This window comes from Prosopis cineraria, unplaced genomic scaffold (assembly GCF_029017545.1).
Source record: "Prosopis cineraria cultivar Desert tree isolate PC_DT_omini unplaced genomic scaffold, ASM2901754v1 PC5, whole genome shotgun sequence".
In the NCBI taxonomy this organism is placed as follows: domain Eukaryota; kingdom Viridiplantae; phylum Streptophyta; class Magnoliopsida; order Fabales; family Fabaceae; genus Prosopis; species Prosopis cineraria.
The window spans coordinates 40,800,374-40,821,670 of record NW_026555336.1 but is presented as its reverse complement, the minus strand read 5'-3'; the positions used below and the strand labels follow the sequence as shown (position 1 = coordinate 40,821,670).

Sequence of the window (21,297 nt, the reverse complement as noted above, 5' to 3'; positions counted from 1 at the left end):
CATCCATTGGTACAATAATTAAAATAAATGGAAACCGTGGATGGAGTCGATATTTGATAATCAAATAAGCAGTCAGGAATATTAAAATGACCCGATGGCTCAGATGTTTTTGTTTTTTTGGATGAAAGGTATGCTTCATTAAATCAAAAGAGTAACTGTACAGATGTACTTTTATTTTACGAGTTGTAGAGCATTCAAACGCGCAAATATAATATTTTTGAAGTAATCTTGACCTGATAAACCTGATACGGCACATATTTTGTTAAATTTAATAGCTATTAATGGCAGATGTCTAAAACACGAGGGCGTAAGTTATAGACTGCTGAATTCGGGAGAGTTTATATTAGATGCAGTTAATTCAAAGCCTGGACTTCGGAGGAGTTTTGAATTTTAGCTTCATTTATATAAAACAAAATTGTAGTAATTCTGGTTACCAGCAACTACTATATCACAACAGCATTCCCAAGGTTTCTCAGATTTTTTTTTTTTAATAAAATTTGCCCATGGAATCGAAGCAAAGGGAGCAGAGGAGAAGGCAAAGTCGTGCCCTGTGACGGATCTGGCCATCTCTGCCTTCTGTCTAGTCAGCTCATCCTGATCTCGGAGCAAGTCCAACTCGTCAATCCTTATTCCTGTCCCTTCCCTTCCCTTTCTCGTTTCTTGGTCTCTCTTCTCAATTCAATTCACTGCTCCTTCCGTATCTTTCTCATATTACTCTCTTTAAAGGAGGGATCAACCATCAATGCAATGGGGAAGGCCTCGATAATCATGTATGTGACCGCGGCAATACTCCTCCTATTGTTTCTCTCCTACTCCCCGAACAAGCACCCGAGCCATCGCCATCGCCGCCTCAAGCTTCGTTCCAACTTCACTTTCACCGCATCTCCTCATGTCTCCCAACACCATGAGCACGTCGCTTTCGACCCAATTGTCGCTGAGATCGAACGCCGCCGTGAAGAGAAGCAATGGGAAAAGCAGTACTTTGAGCATTCTCACTCCGAATTCGTACCGCACGACTCTGCCCCCGGGGAGGAGTCGCAGCCCGAGTGGGAGGATTTCATGGATGCTGAAGACTATTTGAATGACGAGGACAAGTTCAATGTTACCAATAGGTTGATTTTGCTCTTTCCCAAGATTGATGTGGACCCGGTTGACGGGTTCGTCAGTGAGCACGAGTTGACTGAATGGAACTTGCAGCAGGCCGAGAGGGAGGTTTTGCATCGGACGCAGAGAGAGATGGAGATTCATGATAAGAACCATGATGGATTTGTTTCATTTTCCGAGTACGAACCGCCTAATTGGGTTCGCAATGCAGGTTCTGTTTCTAATTCTGACTTTTGCTTGTTCATTTGGCACAAACAATCTGCCTATTTGGTTCCCCTTTCAAATTTCCTTTCCAGATTTCCTTGATGGCTTCGTAACTTTTGATATTGTTTACGTTAGCGTTCTTCGTTTCTTATAAAATGTGGCCATAGTGGAAGCTGTTGTGACTTTGGTCCTGTAAACTTTTCTCTCGAATGCTTCTTTCTGTACCTTTTTCAGATAACAATTCCTTCGGTTATGATATGGGTTGGTGGAGAGAAGAGCATTTTAATGCTTCAGATGCTGATGGAGATGGGCTTCTAAACTTAACTGAATTCAACGAGTGAGCTCCTGCTTGTTTGAAACCCTTTCTCTATGCATCACTCCTACTTGACCATTCTTTTCCCTCAATGCCAATGCTTTTTCTTTATTTAATATTTTTGTGATCTTGTAGCTTCCAGCATCCAGCTGACAGCAAAAACCCGAAGCTACTTCAATGGTTGTGCAAGGAGGAAGTGAGGTGACTTAAATCTCATGATATGGCAGCTTTTATATCTGTTTCTTTGGGAGCATTTGCTTTTGCATCTAACATTCTGGTCAATTGTGATGTTTATGCCCTTTCTTTTCTTGCTGATGTCCGTAGTTTTAAGACTTAATTTCTGTTGTCAAAGCTTGCATTTTCACTTTCACTAAAAAGCATCTTTTTTTAACTAAGTTCTTTTATTTTGGGAGACAAAACATTTTTCATCCACAAGATCACTTCATTCCATTTTCGTTTTCCTTTCTATCTCCTTTTGTGGACCAAAAGGTAGCTTTTTAATGTTTTTATTTTACCTGTCTAAGTCGTTAAAACATGGCATGTGCAATTGAACTGGCCCTCTCTCCAAACAGCTCTTGAAAGGATGTACTTGTTACCATCCTTTATTATAAGAATCCCTATCATGTAGTTTTGATGTAAAGATTGAAAGCCAGCAATTTTTGTGAGAAAGTAATTCTATAAATTAGATGGAGACGAAGAGAGGAAAAAGATGAGTCAATGATGCAAAAGTTAAAGGTTTGAAGCTTATCTATACGCTTTCATTTATACATGATGCTAGGGTGAATATCAGAAAATTATAGATCTACCAATGAACTAAAAACTACTCTTTATTTCTTGCTCTCATTTTGCTTTTTGAGTAATCAATCAAGTCTTGATTTCTTTTGGCAGCACAAATTCATGTAACCTATAACCATTAGAATGAAAATTTTCAGTCCTAGTGAGTTTTCACTGTTAACATGATTACTGACAAATGGTAGATGTATGGTTTCGGCACTTTTACTTGTCATGGAGGATTATTTTGTATAATGCAGTTGATTTCCCCGGTTTTTTTTTTTTGTTCCAATATTGGTAAGGTGGCAAACATTTATAGTTAATATTTTGTCCTGGCGCAATTCAGAATCTTTTTTTTTTTTTAATTCGGAATATCAGGGTCATCTTTTGAATTGCTTATTGTAACACTGGCTTCCCTCGTTCTTGATTACTTTTCCTGTGTTTTCCTTTAAAGGGAGAGGGATACAGACAGAGATGGGAAGATCAACTTCAAAGAATTCTTTCATGGGCTCTTTGATTTAGTAAGAAACTATGATGAAGAAAGTCATAACTCTTCGCATCATTCTGATAATTCAATGGATGGTCCAGCTAGAGTTTTGTTTGGTCAGCTTGACAAAGATGGTGACGGGTATTCATTCTTTTTATTTTCATCAGTAGCAATACACCTTTCAATAATTGTGTTTTTTTCTCTTTATAATGTCAATCCTCGTCGATGTCTTTTGTCAACCTTTTGCAGGTACTTATCAGATGTTGAACTACTGCCTATAATTGGAAAAATCCATCCGTCTGAGCGTTATTATGCGAAGCAGCAAGCAGATTATATCATTTCTCAGGTATGGAACCTAATCTGAAGATGATTATACTATTAGTACCGACAAAGGTGTCAACCTCTGTGATGTCATTTTGACATGGAAATAAGTTTTTGTGTTGCTGGTATGGCATTCCAGGAATTATATCTATAAGTATTTTCTGAAGCTGGCATTTCATATATTCTACTATGCCTAGGTGAATTTACTTTGAGACGATTTTTTTTTCATGTACATGAAGGTTTCAAACTTTCAATGTACACAACCAGTCTTGGTGAAAAATTTCACTGTCTGATGGCATGGTTTGGTCCATGCGACCAGTCTCGGTTGAGTCTATAAGTTTTTCCTTTTGTACTTAGGCAATTTATGCTTATTGACTTGCCAATACTATCCTTCATATATATATGTATAAACTAATTTAGCATTAGTTATGTTGATGGGGCAATGATATCCCAATCCATACATCAATATTCTGTAATTTCCAAGGATTTCAAATTCTCATCAGAAGAATTTCTTTTTCACATGCGTGTGGATGAGCACTGCATGATAATTATTGCAGTAGATAGTAGCGCATTTGTAATGATGCAGCGTGGTAGATGCACTTCGACTGTCTTTCTGTGGCTTTGTTTTTTCTCTTCTGCTTCTTCAAACTGTCATTGATGATTATTTGAAAGTGTAACATAATGATAATTTTATAATTAAACAATGCAACAATGCTATGACAGGCAGATGTTGACAAGGACGGGCGCCTTACGTTGACTGAGATGATTGAGAACCCATACGTATTTTATAGTGCTATTTTCGAAGATGATGAAGATGAGGATGATTTCCATGATGAGTTCCGTTAAGTTCATTTTAGGTACGCACAGCTCTTCCATTTCCATCTGTTTTGTCTGTACCTCTATCTATTACTTTCCTTGAACATAGAAATTTTGACTTCCCATTTCCAGGATACACAATTTTTTTCCCCTATGGGGAATCATTTTGAACTTGTCCCCTCCGATCCGGTGGCAACATGTTTGCTTCATCCCTTTCTTATCTTCGGGGACTTCGTGGTTGTTGGCGGAAGTCACATTGGATCTGTTAGATGATTGTAGTAATGTCAACTTGATATAAAAATTTGTCGATTTTCACATCACTGATTGAATTACAGCACACGAAAATCTGATCCCTTTGTCAATGGATAATGTATGTACCATATTAAGTATTGCGCCCTCCTGATCTGATCAAAGTAGCAGTATCATTTTTCTGGCTCCAAGTAGCTGTTCCAGTTTGTTTATGGCTGCTCATCCTTTTTTGTCCTTATTTAAGCATCAAAATTTTATAGATTTAGCCCTCTTGGAAGATGTATGCCCGTCAATAAATAGTTGTTCCTGTAGATTCTGGTTACAGGGTACAGCCGTTTTTAATTTGCCACAGTAACAATCTCCTTCTAAGTGCATTTTCTTCGATTTATATACATACTCCTCTAGTTTTATTTGTAAGATATCTTTGAAAAATAATTTTTAATATATAATATAAGACACTTTATAATAATTAAATTTTTTTAATTTTATTATTTCTTGATTAATATGAAAGTATTTAATGTAGTTATATCATTATTGAAAATATTTAATATAGTTATATCATTATTGAAAGTTAAAGATAAAAATAAAAACATATTATTTTTTATAATATGAAGAAAAGAACTAACTTTTTTTAAAAAGCTTAAAATATTTGATAGTGTCTTGTACTAATCGAGGGGAATGTATATAACCTTTTATAAAATATCTTCTTTGATCACAATAATTGTTTGCTTAATCATATTTCTTTTGTCTCAAATTGTAATACACTTTTGAATAAAATCTTACACATCAATAAATTTTATTAAATACACTTAATAATTTTATTTTTTTAAAATAAAAATATAAATTTTTAAAAATATATGTCATTTAATATATTGAAAAAAAAGAGATGTAAATTAATTATAGAAAAAGAAAGGATAATATTAAAATTGATGCATTTAATAAAATTTTAATTTATTTACAATATTTTTATATTTTGAAATAAATTTTTTTTAAAAAAATATCTTATAATTTAAAACGGATGTAGTAACTCTTTGGAATTTTGTTGTGTCAAGAAATAATTATAACTCTTTGGGGTATGAACGTCCATTTCCCTTGTATCGACATTACTATCAAATCTCAATACATTCAATATAAAATATAACATTTATCTGCCTGTTTGGATAGTCTCAAAATCGTTTTTTTTTGTTAAAGTTATTTAAACACCCAAAAGATTTGAGAATTAATTATTGAGCTAGAATCACATTTTAAAATAAGCTGTAAGGTTGTTTGTTGATTTAATTTTATTATTAAATAATATATTTTACTTTTTAAATAAAGTTTAACAAATTTAATAATATTAAATACAATTTTATCAATAATTTAATTTTAAAAAATAATATCCTTTATAATAATTTATATAGATAAAATTAATTTCAATATCTAAAGAGATTATGTTATAAAATAATCAATTATAATTAAAATTAATTATATTAATTAATTATTTTTACAATCAATTATATACCATTGAAATTCAAACGGGTCCTATAATAAATTATGCTATTTATAATAAAATTTGTTTTTTCAAAGTCGTTCGCTGCATGGGGCCTACTTAGAAGATAGAAGAATATTTATCTTGAAAATTGTATTTCTTATAAAGAAAACATAATAAAATTACTTCGCTATCGTTTCATATTTTTATGAGATTTGTTACAAAAAAATTGTAACAAAATATTTATTTAAGTCCAAATTATATACCTGTTTAATTTCAACGTTATTTTGCTTGATTTGTTGGTATTGGCAAATAGGAAAAAGTATTAAATTCAATAATGTAATAAAAAAACTGTTTAAAATTATAAATATTATAAAAATTTATTTAAAATATATATGGTAATGAAATTGTTCAAGTCAGGTATAATTGCAGTCGTGAATACGGGTTGCATGGAATGAAGCTGCTTCGCGCTCCGAGGGCATTAACGGGTAGAATGCAACACTGCAAATCTCTTGATGTAAGCTTTGATTGTGTCAGATTTTAGCGTCTGATCGTATCTTTTCCTCTCCTTCGGTAAATCGTCTCATCAATCCTCTCTTCATCATTCTCTTCCCCTCGCTTTGTCGCGGTGGGATAAATGCGATGGGCAGAGCATCGATCTTCCTCTATCTCACTGTAGCACTCCTACTCCTCGTCTTTCTCTCCCACTCCCCTAAGAAACTCCCTGGCCATCGCCACCGTCGCCTCAAGCTTCGCTCCAACTTCATTTTCTCCTCTTTTCATCGTCCTGTCGCTTTCGACCCCCTCGTCGCCGAGATCGAACGCCGCCGTGAAGAGAGGCAATGGGAAAAACAGCTTTCTTACAAAGATTTCGCTGCCGATGACCCTGCCCCTGGGGAGGAGTCTCAGCCCGAATGGGAGGATTTCATCGACGCTGAAGACTATTTGAATGACGAGGACAAGTTCAATGTTACCGATAGGTTGATTTTGCTCTTCCCCAGGATTGATGTAGACCCGACTGATGGGTTCGTCAGTGAGCACGAGTTGACTGAGTGGAACTTGCAGCAGGCCCAGAGGGAGATTTTGCATAGGACCAAGAGAGAGATGGACGTTCACGACAAGAACCATGATGCGTTTGTTTCATTTTCCGAGTACGAACCTCCCAGTTGGGTTCATATTGCAGGTTCTGTTTCTAATTCTGATTTCTAATATTAGAACTATAATTTTTCGTCTTTATTGTTGATGAAATGTGGAAATAGTGATATTTTCTTCCGAATCTAATAGTCTAAACCAATAGCTGGGATTATTATTTGCCTTAGACAGTTTGTGATATTAGTACCTTAATTTACGGTTATTGACTATTAGTTCTCTAGCAAATAATTTTGCTAATGTTAATTTTCACTAGTTCTCACATATATTTTCGCCATAGTGGTGACTGTTGTGATTTTGGTCCCTTTAACAGATAATGATTCTTACGGTTATAATATGGGCTGGTGGAAAGAAGAGCATTTTAACGCGTCAGATGCAGATGGAAACGGTCTTCTAAATTTAACTGAATACAATGAGTGAGCTTCTGCTTGGTTAAAAATTTAAAGCATTAGTTTATATAAGTCGATGATTTTCTTTCTTTCTCCAATGCTAACGCTTTTCCTTAAATTTTATTTTCGTTATCTTCTAGCTTTCTGCACCCAGCTGACACGAAAAGCCCAAAGCTACTTGAATGGTTGTGCAGGGAGGAAGTAAGGTGACTTAAATCTCATATATACCCATGACAGCTTTTATAGCAGTTTCTTTGAAGTTATATCTATCTTTCTGGTCATGAATGCATTTTCTCTTTGTTAAACTTTTGTTCCCCAATCACGTTACATCATGCAGATTATTTTCTTCCTCCTTCCTCCTCATTTTCCATTTTAAATTGTTTTTTCTTACTTGTCCACTGCACCAAAAAATTAACATAGAATCTGAATGAGTGGTTGCCTATATACTGCTCCAGTTCTTAAGATAATATTGGACAGCTTTTTTTTTTTATTCTTAGTATAAGACGAAGTTAGAGTAAATAATGTTTTTTCCCCAATTTTATCCCTTGTATATTTATTGTCATTGGAATTATTAAACAACAATTTATTATATTCATTAATTACATAGATTGGAAAGTTAACATATTTTTTTTGCAGTTTCAAGGTTTAACTTACATTTCTTAATAAGTGCAAAATTTGTCTGTCTTATTTTAGGGATAGGAGGAAGTATTTATCTTCACCATGCCATACTTTCTCTTTTAAACAGGCCTTCAGTTATTTGTTCATAGTTTTTTTTATTATTGTATTATCATGGTAAATTGGTGGACCTTAGAGTTTTCTGTGTTATTAATCTTAGTCATCAAGATATGGTATGTTAAAAAAAAAAAAAAAAAAACTCCCCCAATATTGCTCCCTCTAAGTGACATCTTTTATGAGGGGGGGCAAACATTGACCTTTCATTAGAGAGAACCAATAGTGCAGATTTGTCTCTCTCATCTCTCATAACGAACACCCCCCTCATGTTGTTTTGGCGGGAAGAGTTGAAAATGAGAAATTATGGAAAGCGAAGGTAATTGTAGAAATATAGAGCAAGAAAGAGTGCAACGAGAAGCGTAAGTGCATGTAGCATACTTTAGATACTAATGTTAGGAAGAATGATATGACGCACAGCATAAAATTTCATCAACAAACTGATTTCTGATCCTTCATTTCATGCTCACCATAATGACTTTTGGGGTAGTCAATCAAATTTTAGCCCTAATAATTTACTGTAGCTCAGAAGGTGTAAATAATTTATTCTTTACTTCTGAAACGTCAACTTGTGCAATGTAGCTGCTTATGGCACTGTCTTGACAATGCATGTTGATTTTTTTATATTAGCTTTCCTTCCTTTGGTTTACAGCCTCTTAGCTCATAATAATGATTTTTTGCTCTCCAGTCTCGTTGACACTTCTTGGATGATTATTTTCCATAACGAGAGTAATTTTCATGGTTACATTTGTTCCAGATATTTGTAATGTAGAAAATATTTGAAGTTAATCTTTTTTTTTTCCTGAAGCAATTTAGAAATTTTCAATTTAATTTCTCATTGCCTTGTAATATCTCTATCTAGCCTTATTCTTGATTTCTTTTCCTTCTTTTTTCCTGTTCAGGGAAAGAGATACAGACAGAGATGGAAAGATCAACTTCAAGGAATTTTTCCATGGGCTATTTGATTTGGTAAGAGCCTATGATGAAGAAAATCATAATGGTTCACATTATTCTGCTGTTTCAGTGGATGCTCCAGCTAGAATGTTGTTCAATCAGCTTGACAAAGATGGTGATGGGTATCTGATTCTTGTCATTTTCATAATAAATGTGGTTTTTAAGATTCCAGTAGCCTCTTTAGTATCACGCGTCTTTGATATTTTATGTCAATTTTTCTAGACACTTGTCAGATGTTGAACTGCTACCTATAATTGAGAAAATCCATCCACCTGAGCGATATTATGCAAAGCAGCAAGCAGATTACATCATTTCACAGGTATGGACTTCAACTGGTGGATAGTTACATTCTCATTGGCGACAACAAATTTGTCAATTCTTTCTTGCTTAGACATGCAAATGAATATTTTGTTCTGCTGATATGGCATTGCATGAATTGTATCTGTTAGTGTTTTTCGAGATGCATGTTCTTACTGAACTCTGGTGTATTTGCCGTGAGATGGAAAGTTTGATCATGTTTAGTTCTATGTTTTCTATATAGCCAACATTACTTGTTGGTCCTGAAGGCTTTTATTTCATCACCACTTCTGCTTTGTTATTGTCATTTGAAATGAGTTCTTCTCTATCTCGGCCTGCGTCACTGGTTTAAGGCATCATTTGGTACACTTTACAAGTCTTGGGCGAGTCTGTTAATTCTGCTTTTCTCTGCAATGTTTATTAACTTGCTGATATATTCCTTAATTTTTGCATCATCTGCTTATTTATGTTATCATTTGCGTATGTGTAGATCAATCAAACAATTAATTTAAATTGATGTATCCAACATACTGATTTGGTCTGTAGTGGCTTATGATAGCAAATTCCCATGTCAAGAGCTTCTCTTTACAACTCGTGCAAACACAACATGATAATATCACCAATTGATAACAATAATACAACTCTAATGTTGTAGTTTGGTAGCTACTTCAGGGTCATTTGGCGTTTAAAAAACTGGCTGCAGCTTTTAATAATAATTAAAAAAAAGATGAGGACAAAAATGACTAAAGTTAGTATTTACTGCTTTTATCCTCATTTTTGTAGCTACAAAATCTTTTATGACTACTTACAAGTGTAACTCATACAAGAACTCTATCATTAAACAACGTAGTAATAATGTTATGACAGGCAGATGTTGACAAAGATGGGCTCCTTACATTGGCTGAGATGATCGAGAACCCGTATGTATTTTACAGTGCTATTTTCAGTGATGATGAAGATCAATATGATTACCATGACGAGTTCCGTTAGATTCATTTTTAAGGTCAGCTGTTCCATCTGAGTTATTAATTGCCCTTTTTCTTAACCAAGTGTTTTTTCCCCTTTTTCTTAACATTTGTAAATTATAATAGTCATTTGCAGGATCTACAAAAAAATTGAGCAGAATTCAAATATCTTTTTTAAGGATCTGGAATTAAAGGACAGATTTAAGGTTTTGGCCCTTTCTGGTCTCAAAACTCTAGTGAGGTTCTATGCAGCAACAATATTATTACTTCCTCATTGTCATCTTCAGGAGCTCTTGCCGATTTGCTTCCCCATGGCTCGTGGTGGAGCCACATCTTGATCAGAAAGATAGTCACAGTTACTATAACACACCGGTTGTCAATAGATAATATATGTACTGTATAACTGCAATGACCTTCATGATTAAAGTAGCTGTATCATTTTTTGTCCCCCCCCCCCTCTTTCTTTTACTTGCCAGGCAGTAATTCAGCTAAAAAGGTCGTAGGATTGCTTTCAGATTTTTGAATACATGTTTTATTGATTTTAGGTTTTGGCCTCAAGTTGCAGGGAGATTTGCTTATTTGATTTTGTTTTCTGTTTCTATGTTCCTTAAACAATTTTATAGAGTAATTTTGTAGAGCAAGATTTGGAAACAAAAAGTGAAAAAAATCTATTTGGATCATTATTCTCAAAAACATAACTAAAGTGGTAAAATAAAGGGTAAATGAATTATTTATTTTATTAATAGAATTATCATTAATGAAAATATGATATTTTCTATCTTTTTTCTAGTTTTGTAAAACAAAGAAAAAGTAACGAAAAATAAAAAAAATGTTATGGTTTTTTAGTTTTTAAAGACAATTTGTGGCTTTTTTTTTTTTTTCAAAGATAAAATATATTTGTAAACAGATTTTTTCATTCTTTACAAAGTAAGTCAACAATCTTCAACACTCCATGACAGATTTACCATCTGCGATCATATACCTCAGGATATTTATCTAGGAATTTTTTTTTTATGCTCTTTTGATCGAGTTAAGTTGTATGAATCGCAGGACTAAAAGGAAATGTATGACGGAGTGAGAGCGCTTCTTTAGCTCCACAATAGAACCATAAATCCACATAACGCCTTCACTGTCGATGTAATTGAGAAAGAAATGGAGTTGCGCGTAACTCGTCATCCATAACGGACCAACACAATCGTGGCCTCACCTTAAAGCTTATATACCCCCAACATTCACTAATAACAGTTATCTCATGACAAATCTACACAACTTTCGTTTCCACTTGCTGCTTCCATCATTTCTATTGCTCCAAGGAATTGTGAATCAAAATGAGAGTTAGCATGCTCTTGCTCCTTTTTTTTTTTTCCTGCTCAGATTAAAGTAGGAAATAGAAATGATATTTCCAGTAAGGAACAAAGACACAGGATTAGCAAGCTGCATGTTTGATCACTGTATATGGCCGCTGAGAGGTGTGGGCTAGAATGATCCAAGTGTGTGAAGGAATGTTACGTGGAGCTGAATAGGCAGTACAAACAAAGAACAAGATATTGCCGCGGAATCCCCAGGTAGCAACATGCAAAACTGGGACCCTTCCCTTCCAAGATCCTGCCATTTTAGCTGCAACACCCAATACCCTCCCCTCTCTCTTTCATTGTTCAAATCACTATTCCTAATCACTCTTCATAAAACTTTGTAGTTCATTTCGTTCCCTTTTACTTCTCCCCATTCCCATCTTTTTTACTTTTTGCCCCTTTCTTTTTCTTTTTATTGCTCCCACCATCCTTTTCTCCACTGTTCTCCCTATTTTGATTTGATTCCGTTCTTCAGCCAACGCATGAGAATAACAATCCAGTTTTTTCATAAATTTTAATGAAATCAATCTAAATTCCATGGTTTATTCTGAAATATCGTGCAATTGACTGACTTACCTTTAAAAGTTGTTAAAGGACTGAATTTTAAGCCTCTCAAAACTATTGAAAGATTAACTTGTGCTATTTTTTTTTAAATAAACTTAAAAATACAAATATTAATACGGCAGTTTTTTCAGTGAAGCAGTGCAGAAGCCACTTTACTGGGCAGCGGTGGTAGTGGTGGAGCGAAATCATGGAGTTCGACGTCCCAAAATTCCTATGTTTTCATCTTTCGTTGCTTATTCTAGTAGCATCGTCCTCCATTGAAGCTTCAGACTCATTTTCATTATCATCTTCGGCAGCAGAAATCATATCGAGGTTCCAGCAATACCTTCAAATCAACACTGCCCAACCGACCCCAAATTACTACGAAGCCGCCGATTTTCTCGTCTTCCAAGCCAAATCCCTCTCCCTGGAATCTCAGACCATCGAATTCGTCAAAGGGAAGCCCTTGGTGTTGCTAAAATGGCCTGGCACAAACCCTGATCTTCCTGCCATTCTTCTCTACTCCCACACCGATGTTGTTCCGTCTGAGCTTTACAAATGGATGCACGACCCCTTCAGTGCTCATATTGACCAGAACAGAAATATATACGCCCGAGGCTCTCAGGACATGAAGTGCGTTGGGATGCAGTACCTCGAAGCTGTTCGCCGCTTGAAGGCTTCTGGGTTTCAGCCCCTTCGCTCTATCTACCTGTCTTTTGCTCCTGATGAGGAGATTGGTGGGCATGATGGTGCAGAGAAGTTTGCTGAATCTGAGGTTTTTGAGAATTTGAATATCGGCGTAGTGCTTGATGAAGGTCATTAAATATGGATTCTTATTATTGTTTTTGGATTGAATCATAGCATTAGATACTGGCTTTTACTAAATGAAGTTCCTTTTTTTGCTTTTCAACAACTGATGGTCTTTATTGGCATCTACGCCTGATTCTAATTACAGGACTGGCTTCCCCGGACGAGAATTACAGGGTATTCTATGGTGAGAGGAGCCCGTGGTGGCTGGTAATAAAGGCTACTGGAGCACCAGGGCATGGGGCAAAGCTTTATGATAACTCTGCCATGGAAAATCTTTTGAAGAGTCTGGAAAGTATAAGAAGGTTTCGTGCTTCGCAGTTTGATATGATCAAGGGAGGCTTGAAGGCCGAAGGCGAGGTAGTTTCAGTTAATATGGCCTTTTTAAAGGCAGGAACACCATCCCCAACCGTAAGTCAATGAAACTTGGAGCATGTGTATCATTGGCATGTGATTCTATTTATGGATACACACTATCACCATCAGGTAAATGTATAATAATATATCCCTTCATTGGGGCATCTGATTATCGGGTACTCTGAGAGAGATGAAGTTGCTTTTGGCTGGTAAATGATGTCAAAATACTGGAGTTTGCCCATTCTGAACGCCACAATTCCACTTCTTGTTATTGTATAGATTTATTTACCATATAAGCATGTTATTTTGGTGGAATCTCCTGCAAAACTCTGAGAAGATATGCATGCTAGTCACTTGAAACTTGGGCACGTGCATACTCCAATTCAAAGGATTGGTGGGGTACCCTCAGCGCGCCAGGCTATATTTGGTTTAAACACTTTTTCTGGAATATCATAGTTTATGTATTTTATTTTCTCTCAGACCAGAGTGGATATGCATGATTTTCGGTTTCCGTCATCTCCCAGGGCTTTATCATGAACTTGCAACCTTCAGAAGCAGAAGCTGGGTTTGATATTAGGGTGCCACCAACTGCTGATCCAAAATCATTGGAGAGGCGGATTGCTGAAGAATGGGCACCTGCTTCACGTAATATGACATTCTGGGTAATTAACTTATTTTGTGCTCAATGTTTAAATTTTATCTGTCATTAAAATTACTTACACAAAAGGGACAATTGTTTTGCTTGTCTCTTTCCTGCAACTGCAAGCTTAGGAGATATTCTAATGACTAGGTTTAGATTATTAAGAACTTATGACTATTGTATAAAAATTTATTACTCCCTCCGGTCCAAAATATTAGCATTTTCCCTCAGCTAATCTTAGTTTAAAATATAAACAATTTAGTACATGTGAAATCCCCCTCCCATTTTATCCCTTGTATTTATTAACCTAGATCCTTGGGTAAATTTATCTCTCACTCATCATGACGAAATGTATTGGTAATTGCAATTAAAGGTAAAAAAGGAAAACAATATATATTTTTATGATAATGAGGACTTTATTGGTATGCAAATTTTTCTTAAAAACTGTTTATATTTTGGACCAGAGGGAGTATGTTGCTTTGATCCCTGTCATCTTTTGCTACAATCTCAGTGAGGAATTAATGTAATGTGACATACAGATGTGTGTTTTGATCTAGAACAAGGAAATGGACAACATAGTAACAAAAAACTGAATTCAAATTATCGCTTTCCAGTTACTAAGCTTAAGTGCCAATAAATGTCAGCCATAAAATACAAAGTGGTTTATAATAATAATAAATAGAATTTGTGGAGTGTTTGGATTAATGAGGATGAGGATTTGGATTTGGACCAAATCCTTCATTTGGAGACACAAAAGTTTATGAATTTAGATTTGATTCAAATCCAAATTCATTTCAAATTATAATTCTTTTGTAATTTAAAGTTTCCTCTACACCTTTGTTAATTGAAATTCTAATCACTTCAAACATCTTGTTCTCTTTGCATTTTCACTATTGATACCTTTATAATTTTTATATTTTTCTCATCTCTTATTGATTAAAAAATAAAAAATAAACTTGTCATTTTTAATTTTTCATTTTGGTTTTCAATCTCAGTTCATCTCTCTTGGAATTTTTTAAACTATCTAAACAAAGGTAAAAAACATGGATTTCAAATGTGAAAAATATAAATTCAAATCCATCAATCCAAATGCTACCTTAAAGGATTTGATAATTCTCAGGTAAAGATACCTTGTAAATTTGAAGTTTGTAACAATGTAAAATGGCTTCCAATAGCATGGTTTTGCTAGTTCTACACTCTATTTTTCAAATTGTAGATGAAGTTATGTTTTGATTGCCCACAACCTAGCGCAGGCGCACGCACACACACACACATATAAAAGAAGGATTGGAGTGTTGGATAGGAGTTATTTTACTGCGTTGGATTGTCAGCTTGTTTAATCATTCCCTTTCCATTGAGGCGACCAGTCCATATCAAGTCCAGATTAGGAAGCTTGGTTATGTCATTTTGGCCAATTGAAATCTGGTCACTAGATCTCGAATGATTTTTGTTCGTGTTTGTTTGTTTAAAATATCATCATGGGGTTGTGACTTCATGCATAGTTCGTCTGTTGACTGCATTTAACTGTCTATGAACTATGAAATGTGGAAACAGAATAGAAACAAAACTTAAAATGATCTCATGGAGTTTGTTATCCATAATCTTAAAATGATCTCATGGTTCATTTTTAGAGTTTGGTTACGGGGAGTCAAATGTAGTATCTTGATAACCTATAACGTCATATTTATTGAAGAAAATTTGTAAACTAGACATTTGAGGTATTTTGGGATTTCGTCCTTCTCTCCAAGGACTAGGAAGAGGAAGGGGGAGTCAAGTGTAATGTAGGATTCAGCCTTGTGGCTTCTGAGTTTAATTGTTAACCAGGAAAAGGAGGCAATAAAAACAGCGTCAAAATGATGCGATTTAAAATCTAACATCACATGTCACTTGCTACTTTCTAAACTTGTGTTGATTAAGGAAAAGATAGAAACTTTGAGTTATTTGATAAACTGCCATTGTGTTTCCTTTTTTGACGGCATAGTTACATATGTACGTATCACTACACCAAAAGACTGGTTAAGCAACGAACCTAGGGCCTTTCAGAGTTGTCTCCACTGTCTGTCCATTCCTTATCTTTCTACTTTGTTAGGCAGAAATTGCACCACTTCTAGATTGTCTAATTATATGTTACCTGTAACAGTTTGTGCAGAAAACACCTGTGAATGATGAGTCTGGGAACCCAATCATCACAAAGACTGACAGTTCCAATCCCTGGTGGTCCCTGTTTGAAGATGCCATCCGAAAGGCTGGTGGAAAACTTCAGAAACCTGAGATCTTTCCTGCTGCAACGGATTCTCGCTACTTTCGACATCGGGGATTGCCTGCAATTGGATTCTCACCCATGGCAAACACCCCTATTCTACTCCATGACCACAATGAGGTGACTCTAATCTCATACTTGTCTTCCATCATTTGCTTGGTTATTCATGTAATAGTATAATATCTTAAATTTGATTTTGTATATGAACTAGTTCCAGATTTTTTTTTCACCTGAGAACTAGTTCCAGATTAAACCCTGAATAATATGTGGCTATATTTAAGAGCTTTTTGGCTGAAGCAGAGCGCTGTCCTGATGATCTACCTGGGGTCAATTGTTTGGGACTGATTTTTCTCTCTCTCCTTTTTCGTATCCTATTAGTTGCTCGTACAACTATGTCCAAAAGACCCTGGTTCACATTAGGATTTGAAGTTATGGAATCCATATTGTGACGAGATTGCAGTTAACCCACTTCAACTTTGATCTTTTGGTGAACAACTTCCTGTGGTTTTCATTTTGGCTGAGTAACCTACTCAAACATTCATTATTTGCCAAAAGACACATTTCATGTCAAATGTTACCAAATATACAATTGCCTGAAATCACAAACCTCAAGAGAAATTTCCTTAAGGTGCACTGTGCTTGAATCAAGTTCCACAAAATCCTTAATTCAATACTCCTTTTTGTTGCTTTCTTCTCCCTTCTAAATGAAAGGGGTTATTTGCTCGTTGCTAACGTCGAAGCACAGGTGTCATTTACCATGGGGTTAAAGCAAGTTATTGCATTCTATGCAAATGAAAATTAGATATTAGTTTGTAGGGAGAAAACCCTCATTTTGATTTGCGCGAGTTAAAAAAAAAAGGCTACCTCGGGTTGTGTTTAGTTTGATTAATCATACTAATTTGTTTTGATCTGGGTTGTAATCGACGCTTTTTTATTTGGTATCTGTAATTGACACTTTTTATCTTGCAAGCAGTCCTCTCTGGAATTTCTATCGCTGAATTGCATGTTTGAATTTCCCTCTTGTTTTGCAGTTTCTGAACCGAGACGTATACTTGAAAGGAATTGAGATGTATGAGTCAATAATCAACGCTTATGCATCTTATATGGAGAATAGAGGAAATGGAGAATCCAAAGACGAGTTATGAGCAAGTTATTGGCCTGTTTTCTTTTCATACTTGGGATGCCTACTGTCTGTTTTATCCGATTGTAAGGTTATGACCTTAAGGGCCTAGGCAGTTTCTGATATGTAACAATAATGAGTAGGAAGCCAGGGTTTGGCCCACAATCTCGTCCAAGGTACTGAACCCTTGTCTGGATGTTTTCCTAAATAAATGTTCTGTGCATGAAATTGGGAGAAGGGGACATCTTGACTTGGTTACACATGCAAAAACTCGAAGTTCTTCTGCTTAAAAACTTCATGACATAGGCTCAGGCAATTTATTTTCCACAATCTTAGGTAGAGTAATGTTAGCCTTCCAAGGTATAATCTCTTTGCTAATTAAATTTTTAATGAGAAGGTTAACGGGGACAATATGGCTTAAACTATAAATTATTGATGGAAATGTGAAATTAATGAACATATCGTGATAGATAAATATTGAACAACAGATGGATAGCTTTTTCTCCCTTCTTCTAAACAGAAGGGGTTATTTGCTCATTGCTAATGTTGAAGCCGCAAGTGTCATTTATCGTGGGGTCAAGGTAAGCTATTGCATTCTATGCATGTATAAATTAGAGGTTAAATCATCGGGGAGAACAACTTACTCGGAACTGATTTTTCACGAGGAGGTTCTGATATGTAACATGAAGTAGGAAACCATGGTTTGGAGTACAAACCAGTTTCTAAGCATGGACTCCCCCCGCCCCCCACAAAAGGTATGAGGTTGAATCTGGGTCCAGTGACTATCTTTTTGCAGAGAGCATAAAAATTCACGCGAAAACTCCCAGAATTTCTTTTGCTTATAAACTCTATATATGAAATAGGCTAAGGCAATTCATTTTCTGCAATCTCAATGAGAGTGACGTTAATATTTTCGTAGCATAATGCCTCTACTAATTAAATTCTCTAATGAGAATGTTAATGGGCATGGTATTGCTCAAAATGAAATTTATACAGTAACGCAATTTAACCCGCATAATATTTTTTTTTTTTAAAAAAAAACCAATGCTACAGAAACATCATAGATAAATCACCTTTTCAATCTTGACAGAGTGACATTTATTCAAGCTGAAGAGGGCAACCCAAAGACTCAAATGATTACAATAAATCATTCACGAGCAAGTACAACAACTTGTTTGCCAGGATTACGGCCAGTGAAAACTGCTTCCAGAGCTGCAGGGCCATTCTCAAGATCTTCAGCAAAGGCCTCCACATAGGACACCTTGCCCTCTCTAACATATGGCAGCATGGTCTCCAAGAACTTGGGATACAGGTGATAGTAATCAAACACTGTGAAAGCTTCAATTCGGACCTGCTTGTATATAATAGACAGCAAATTCTTGATGGGTTGAGGCTCTGGAAGATCATACTGGGATATCATTCCTGCCACCACCACTCTTCCTTTCCTTCTCATGTTCACAAGTGCTGCGTCCAGCATCTCACCCCCAACATTCTCAAAGTACAAGTCAATCCCTTCAGGGAAGTACCTATTTGAAGCCAAGCCACATGTAACAATAATTTCTTAACCTATTTGACTCCAAGTAGTTTTTTGTGTTCTAGGGTATATTTTGATTGGAGAATAATGCAACAGAAGGGACTTTGTTCAGGGTTACTGCTAAAAAAAGGAGATTAATAGAGGCTTTTCATTGATATGTATGCCAAATGCAGTATCATGCACTGACCTTTTCAAAGCTGCATCCAAGTCAAGCTCCTCCTTGTAATTGAAAGCCCCATCAAACCCAAACTTGTTCTTTAAGATTTCAGCCTTTTCTCAGGGGAAAAGTCAGACGAGTTAATTGGTGGATTCTTGTTCAAAATAAAATTTTCATGCAATGCAAACCCAAGAGTATCCCTACCTTTTCTTTACTTCCTGCAGTTCCAACAACATAGCAGCCCATCAATTTTGCCAATTGGCCCACTAGTTGACCAATTGCTCCAAATGCTGAAGATATGAACACATTCTCTCCTTTCTTTGGAGCACCAATTTCAAAAAAGCCCACATAAGCGCTCATTCCAGGCATACCTGCGTGTCATCAAAAGAAATCATTTACTGCTAAGAATAATTACAGCGCCATAAGATTTGTGTACTCATATTGCTTTGAGGCCATTTCCAAGTGAACGTATTTACCTAGAAGTCCTGTGTAATAGGATAATGGTACGTCTGTTTGCTCAATTTTGAAGAAAGTGTGAGTGTTGGTGAGGATACTGTACTCTTCCCATTTGGTGACTCCCCAAAGTAAATCACCTGTTTTGAAGCCAGGGTGTTTGGAATCCAATACTTTGAAAACTCCATAGCCAGCTATTACCTGAAGTAACAATTCGGCTCACACAAATTAGAGGGTGTTTAAAGAAACTTTTCAAACTTCAGTCGCTACTTTTACCTCGGCTAAAACGCATCCTAATCTCTGACATTTTGATATGGTTTCATACATGAACAAATGACAAGAGAATAAAGCAGAAGCAGCAAAGAAGGTTTTGTAGAAACTGGAGGTGAAAAATTAGTGAGAAAGAGAAGGGGCCTACAGAATCAGGAACAAAGGTGTCAAAGAGACGGTCTTTTTGAGGTTTCTTACTGCCTCGCATGTAAGGATCACAGGAAAGGTAGAGATTCTTGACAAGTACTGCATTGGAAGCCTCTGGAGGAAGTTGCAGGCTGATGATAGAACTACTCAAGTACATGTCTGTTTCTTTAGGATTACCAGTTATGTAATCTTTGGCTAGCACCTGCTTGTTCTTCGCTTTCTCGACGGCCATAGTTTCTGCCATTTCTCTTAATCTTCAAATGCTCTGATCTCAGATGTCCAAGCAACATTCTCTCCCAGACATATAAATGGAGAGAGAGAGAGAGAGTAGCAGCAGCAGAAAGAAACTACGATGTCATGGCCCACTTCATATTCAAAGGCAAAGTTACGTAGTAATGTCTCTTTTTTATTTCGGAAAATTCAATGTTTGACCAATAAATATTTTATGTCATGGCCGCCTTCATATGCAACAAATTCATCGGAGTTCGGATATTACTAAATTAAGCAACCGCCGCCCCACTAATTAGAGCGGGAAAGCAGCTAATCAGAACGCCGCCCCACTAACTGGAACAGGAGAGGAATTAATTAGAACCACTCTATGATTGATTGATACTCCTCCCAGTCTTTATTGTAAGGGATTATTGAGCAAATTTGTCTTGAAACTTTTTGAAAAGAAGCGTCTGTTATCCTAGACATTTTTTTGGCACAACGTTGACCAGGAATTTTCAAAAGCAGCGCAATGCCGCCCCATAGTTAATCACACGAATGTTAACAGTTAAATTTGACCAACACAAGCTGACATGGCAATTTGGCAATTTGGGTAAGCTGATTTGGACTCACACATGGAACAAAATCTCGGTGCCCTAGGTTAGCCAGTTCAACTTGTTGATGAGTTGAATTAAAAGAATTATCCCATTTTTAAAAATAAATTAGGTTAACCCAACTCACAAAATGACAGGTTAAAACAGCTGGCTCGCAAGCTAGTCTATTTGTTTAAAAAATAATTTATTTTTTCAATCACAATATATTTTTTTATAAATATATAATAATAATAATATTTTTCAAAACTATTATTTATGAGTCCCAAATATGTTCTTTACATGTAAAAGACAATGTAAATTTTTTTTATAATTTGTAAATGAAATTTTTGTTATAGTTTATAAATTAATTACTTATTAGTTTTTATAAAAATATTTTAAATATATATTATTTGTTAATCTCATAAGATCTATTGATTGAAACACAAATATAAATTTATTAAAAAAAATAATATAAATTTATATTTAACTTTTATTTTAAAAAATAATATAAGAAAAATTATTGTGTATATATATATATATATGATATGTTAATTATAAATTTTAAATTATTTTAAAAAATAAAATTATATTTTACAGGTTAGCCTGCAAGCTCACTAGCCTAACAATGTGTGAGTTGGGTT

At 35.4% G+C, this 21,297-nt stretch overlaps 4 protein-coding genes across 7 annotated transcripts; 3 read left to right on the top strand and 1 right to left on the bottom strand.

Moving 5' to 3' along the window:
• Window positions 1–346: 346 nt before the first annotated feature.
• LOC129310427 (uncharacterized) lies at window positions 347–4,456 on the top strand. Its single transcript, XM_054952266.1, has 7 exons — window positions 347–1,315; window positions 1,543–1,645; window positions 1,757–1,822; window positions 2,847–3,020; window positions 3,129–3,225; window positions 3,924–4,057; window positions 4,149–4,456. Exons 1-6 carry the CDS (start codon window positions 748–750, stop codon window positions 4,044–4,046), a joined length of 1,131 nt encoding a protein of 376 aa, XP_054808241.1. The 5' UTR covers window positions 347–747; the 3' UTR covers window positions 4,047–4,057; window positions 4,149–4,456.
• A 1,703-nt stretch (window positions 4,457–6,159) lies between these two features.
• LOC129310715 (uncharacterized) lies at window positions 6,160–10,774 on the top strand. 4 transcript variants are annotated; one of them, XR_008593175.1, is made up of 8 exons: window positions 6,160–6,916; window positions 7,196–7,298; window positions 7,412–7,477; window positions 8,903–9,076; window positions 9,177–9,273; window positions 10,119–10,254; window positions 10,353–10,422; window positions 10,504–10,774. XR_008593175.1 is itself a non-coding variant. In XM_054952631.1 (7 exons), exons 1-6 carry the CDS (start codon window positions 6,376–6,378, stop codon window positions 10,239–10,241), a joined length of 1,104 nt encoding a protein of 367 aa, XP_054808606.1. In that variant the 5' UTR covers window positions 6,160–6,375; the 3' UTR covers window positions 10,242–10,254; window positions 10,353–10,774. The 4 variants fall into 4 exon arrangements, 2 of the variants coding, with proteins under 2 accessions (XP_054808606.1, XP_054808605.1); XR_008593174.1 differs by having other exon boundaries at window positions 10,343–10,422; XM_054952631.1 differs by having other exon boundaries at window positions 10,353–10,774.
• A 1,129-nt stretch (window positions 10,775–11,903) lies between these two features.
• On the top strand, window positions 11,904–17,593 carry LOC129311135 (uncharacterized). The gene is made up of 5 exons (XM_054953167.1): window positions 11,904–12,926; window positions 13,067–13,329; window positions 13,800–13,937; window positions 16,056–16,295; window positions 17,207–17,593. Exons 1-5 carry the CDS (start codon window positions 12,320–12,322, stop codon window positions 17,318–17,320), a joined length of 1,362 nt encoding a protein of 453 aa, XP_054809142.1. The 5' UTR covers window positions 11,904–12,319; the 3' UTR covers window positions 17,321–17,593.
• Window positions 17,594–18,291: 698 nt separating this feature from the next.
• Window positions 18,292–20,196, bottom strand: LOC129311136 (2-alkenal reductase (NADP(+)-dependent)-like). The gene is made up of 5 exons (XM_054953168.1): window positions 19,858–20,196; window positions 19,463–19,640; window positions 19,191–19,357; window positions 19,017–19,099; window positions 18,292–18,821 (listed from the first exon to the last, which is right to left on the bottom strand). The coding sequence occupies exons 1-5, from the start codon at window positions 20,098–20,100 to the stop codon at window positions 18,443–18,445; spliced, it is 1,050 nt and encodes a 349-aa protein (XP_054809143.1). The 5' UTR covers window positions 20,101–20,196; the 3' UTR covers window positions 18,292–18,442.
• Between the last annotated feature and the right edge of the window lie 1,101 nt (window positions 20,197–21,297).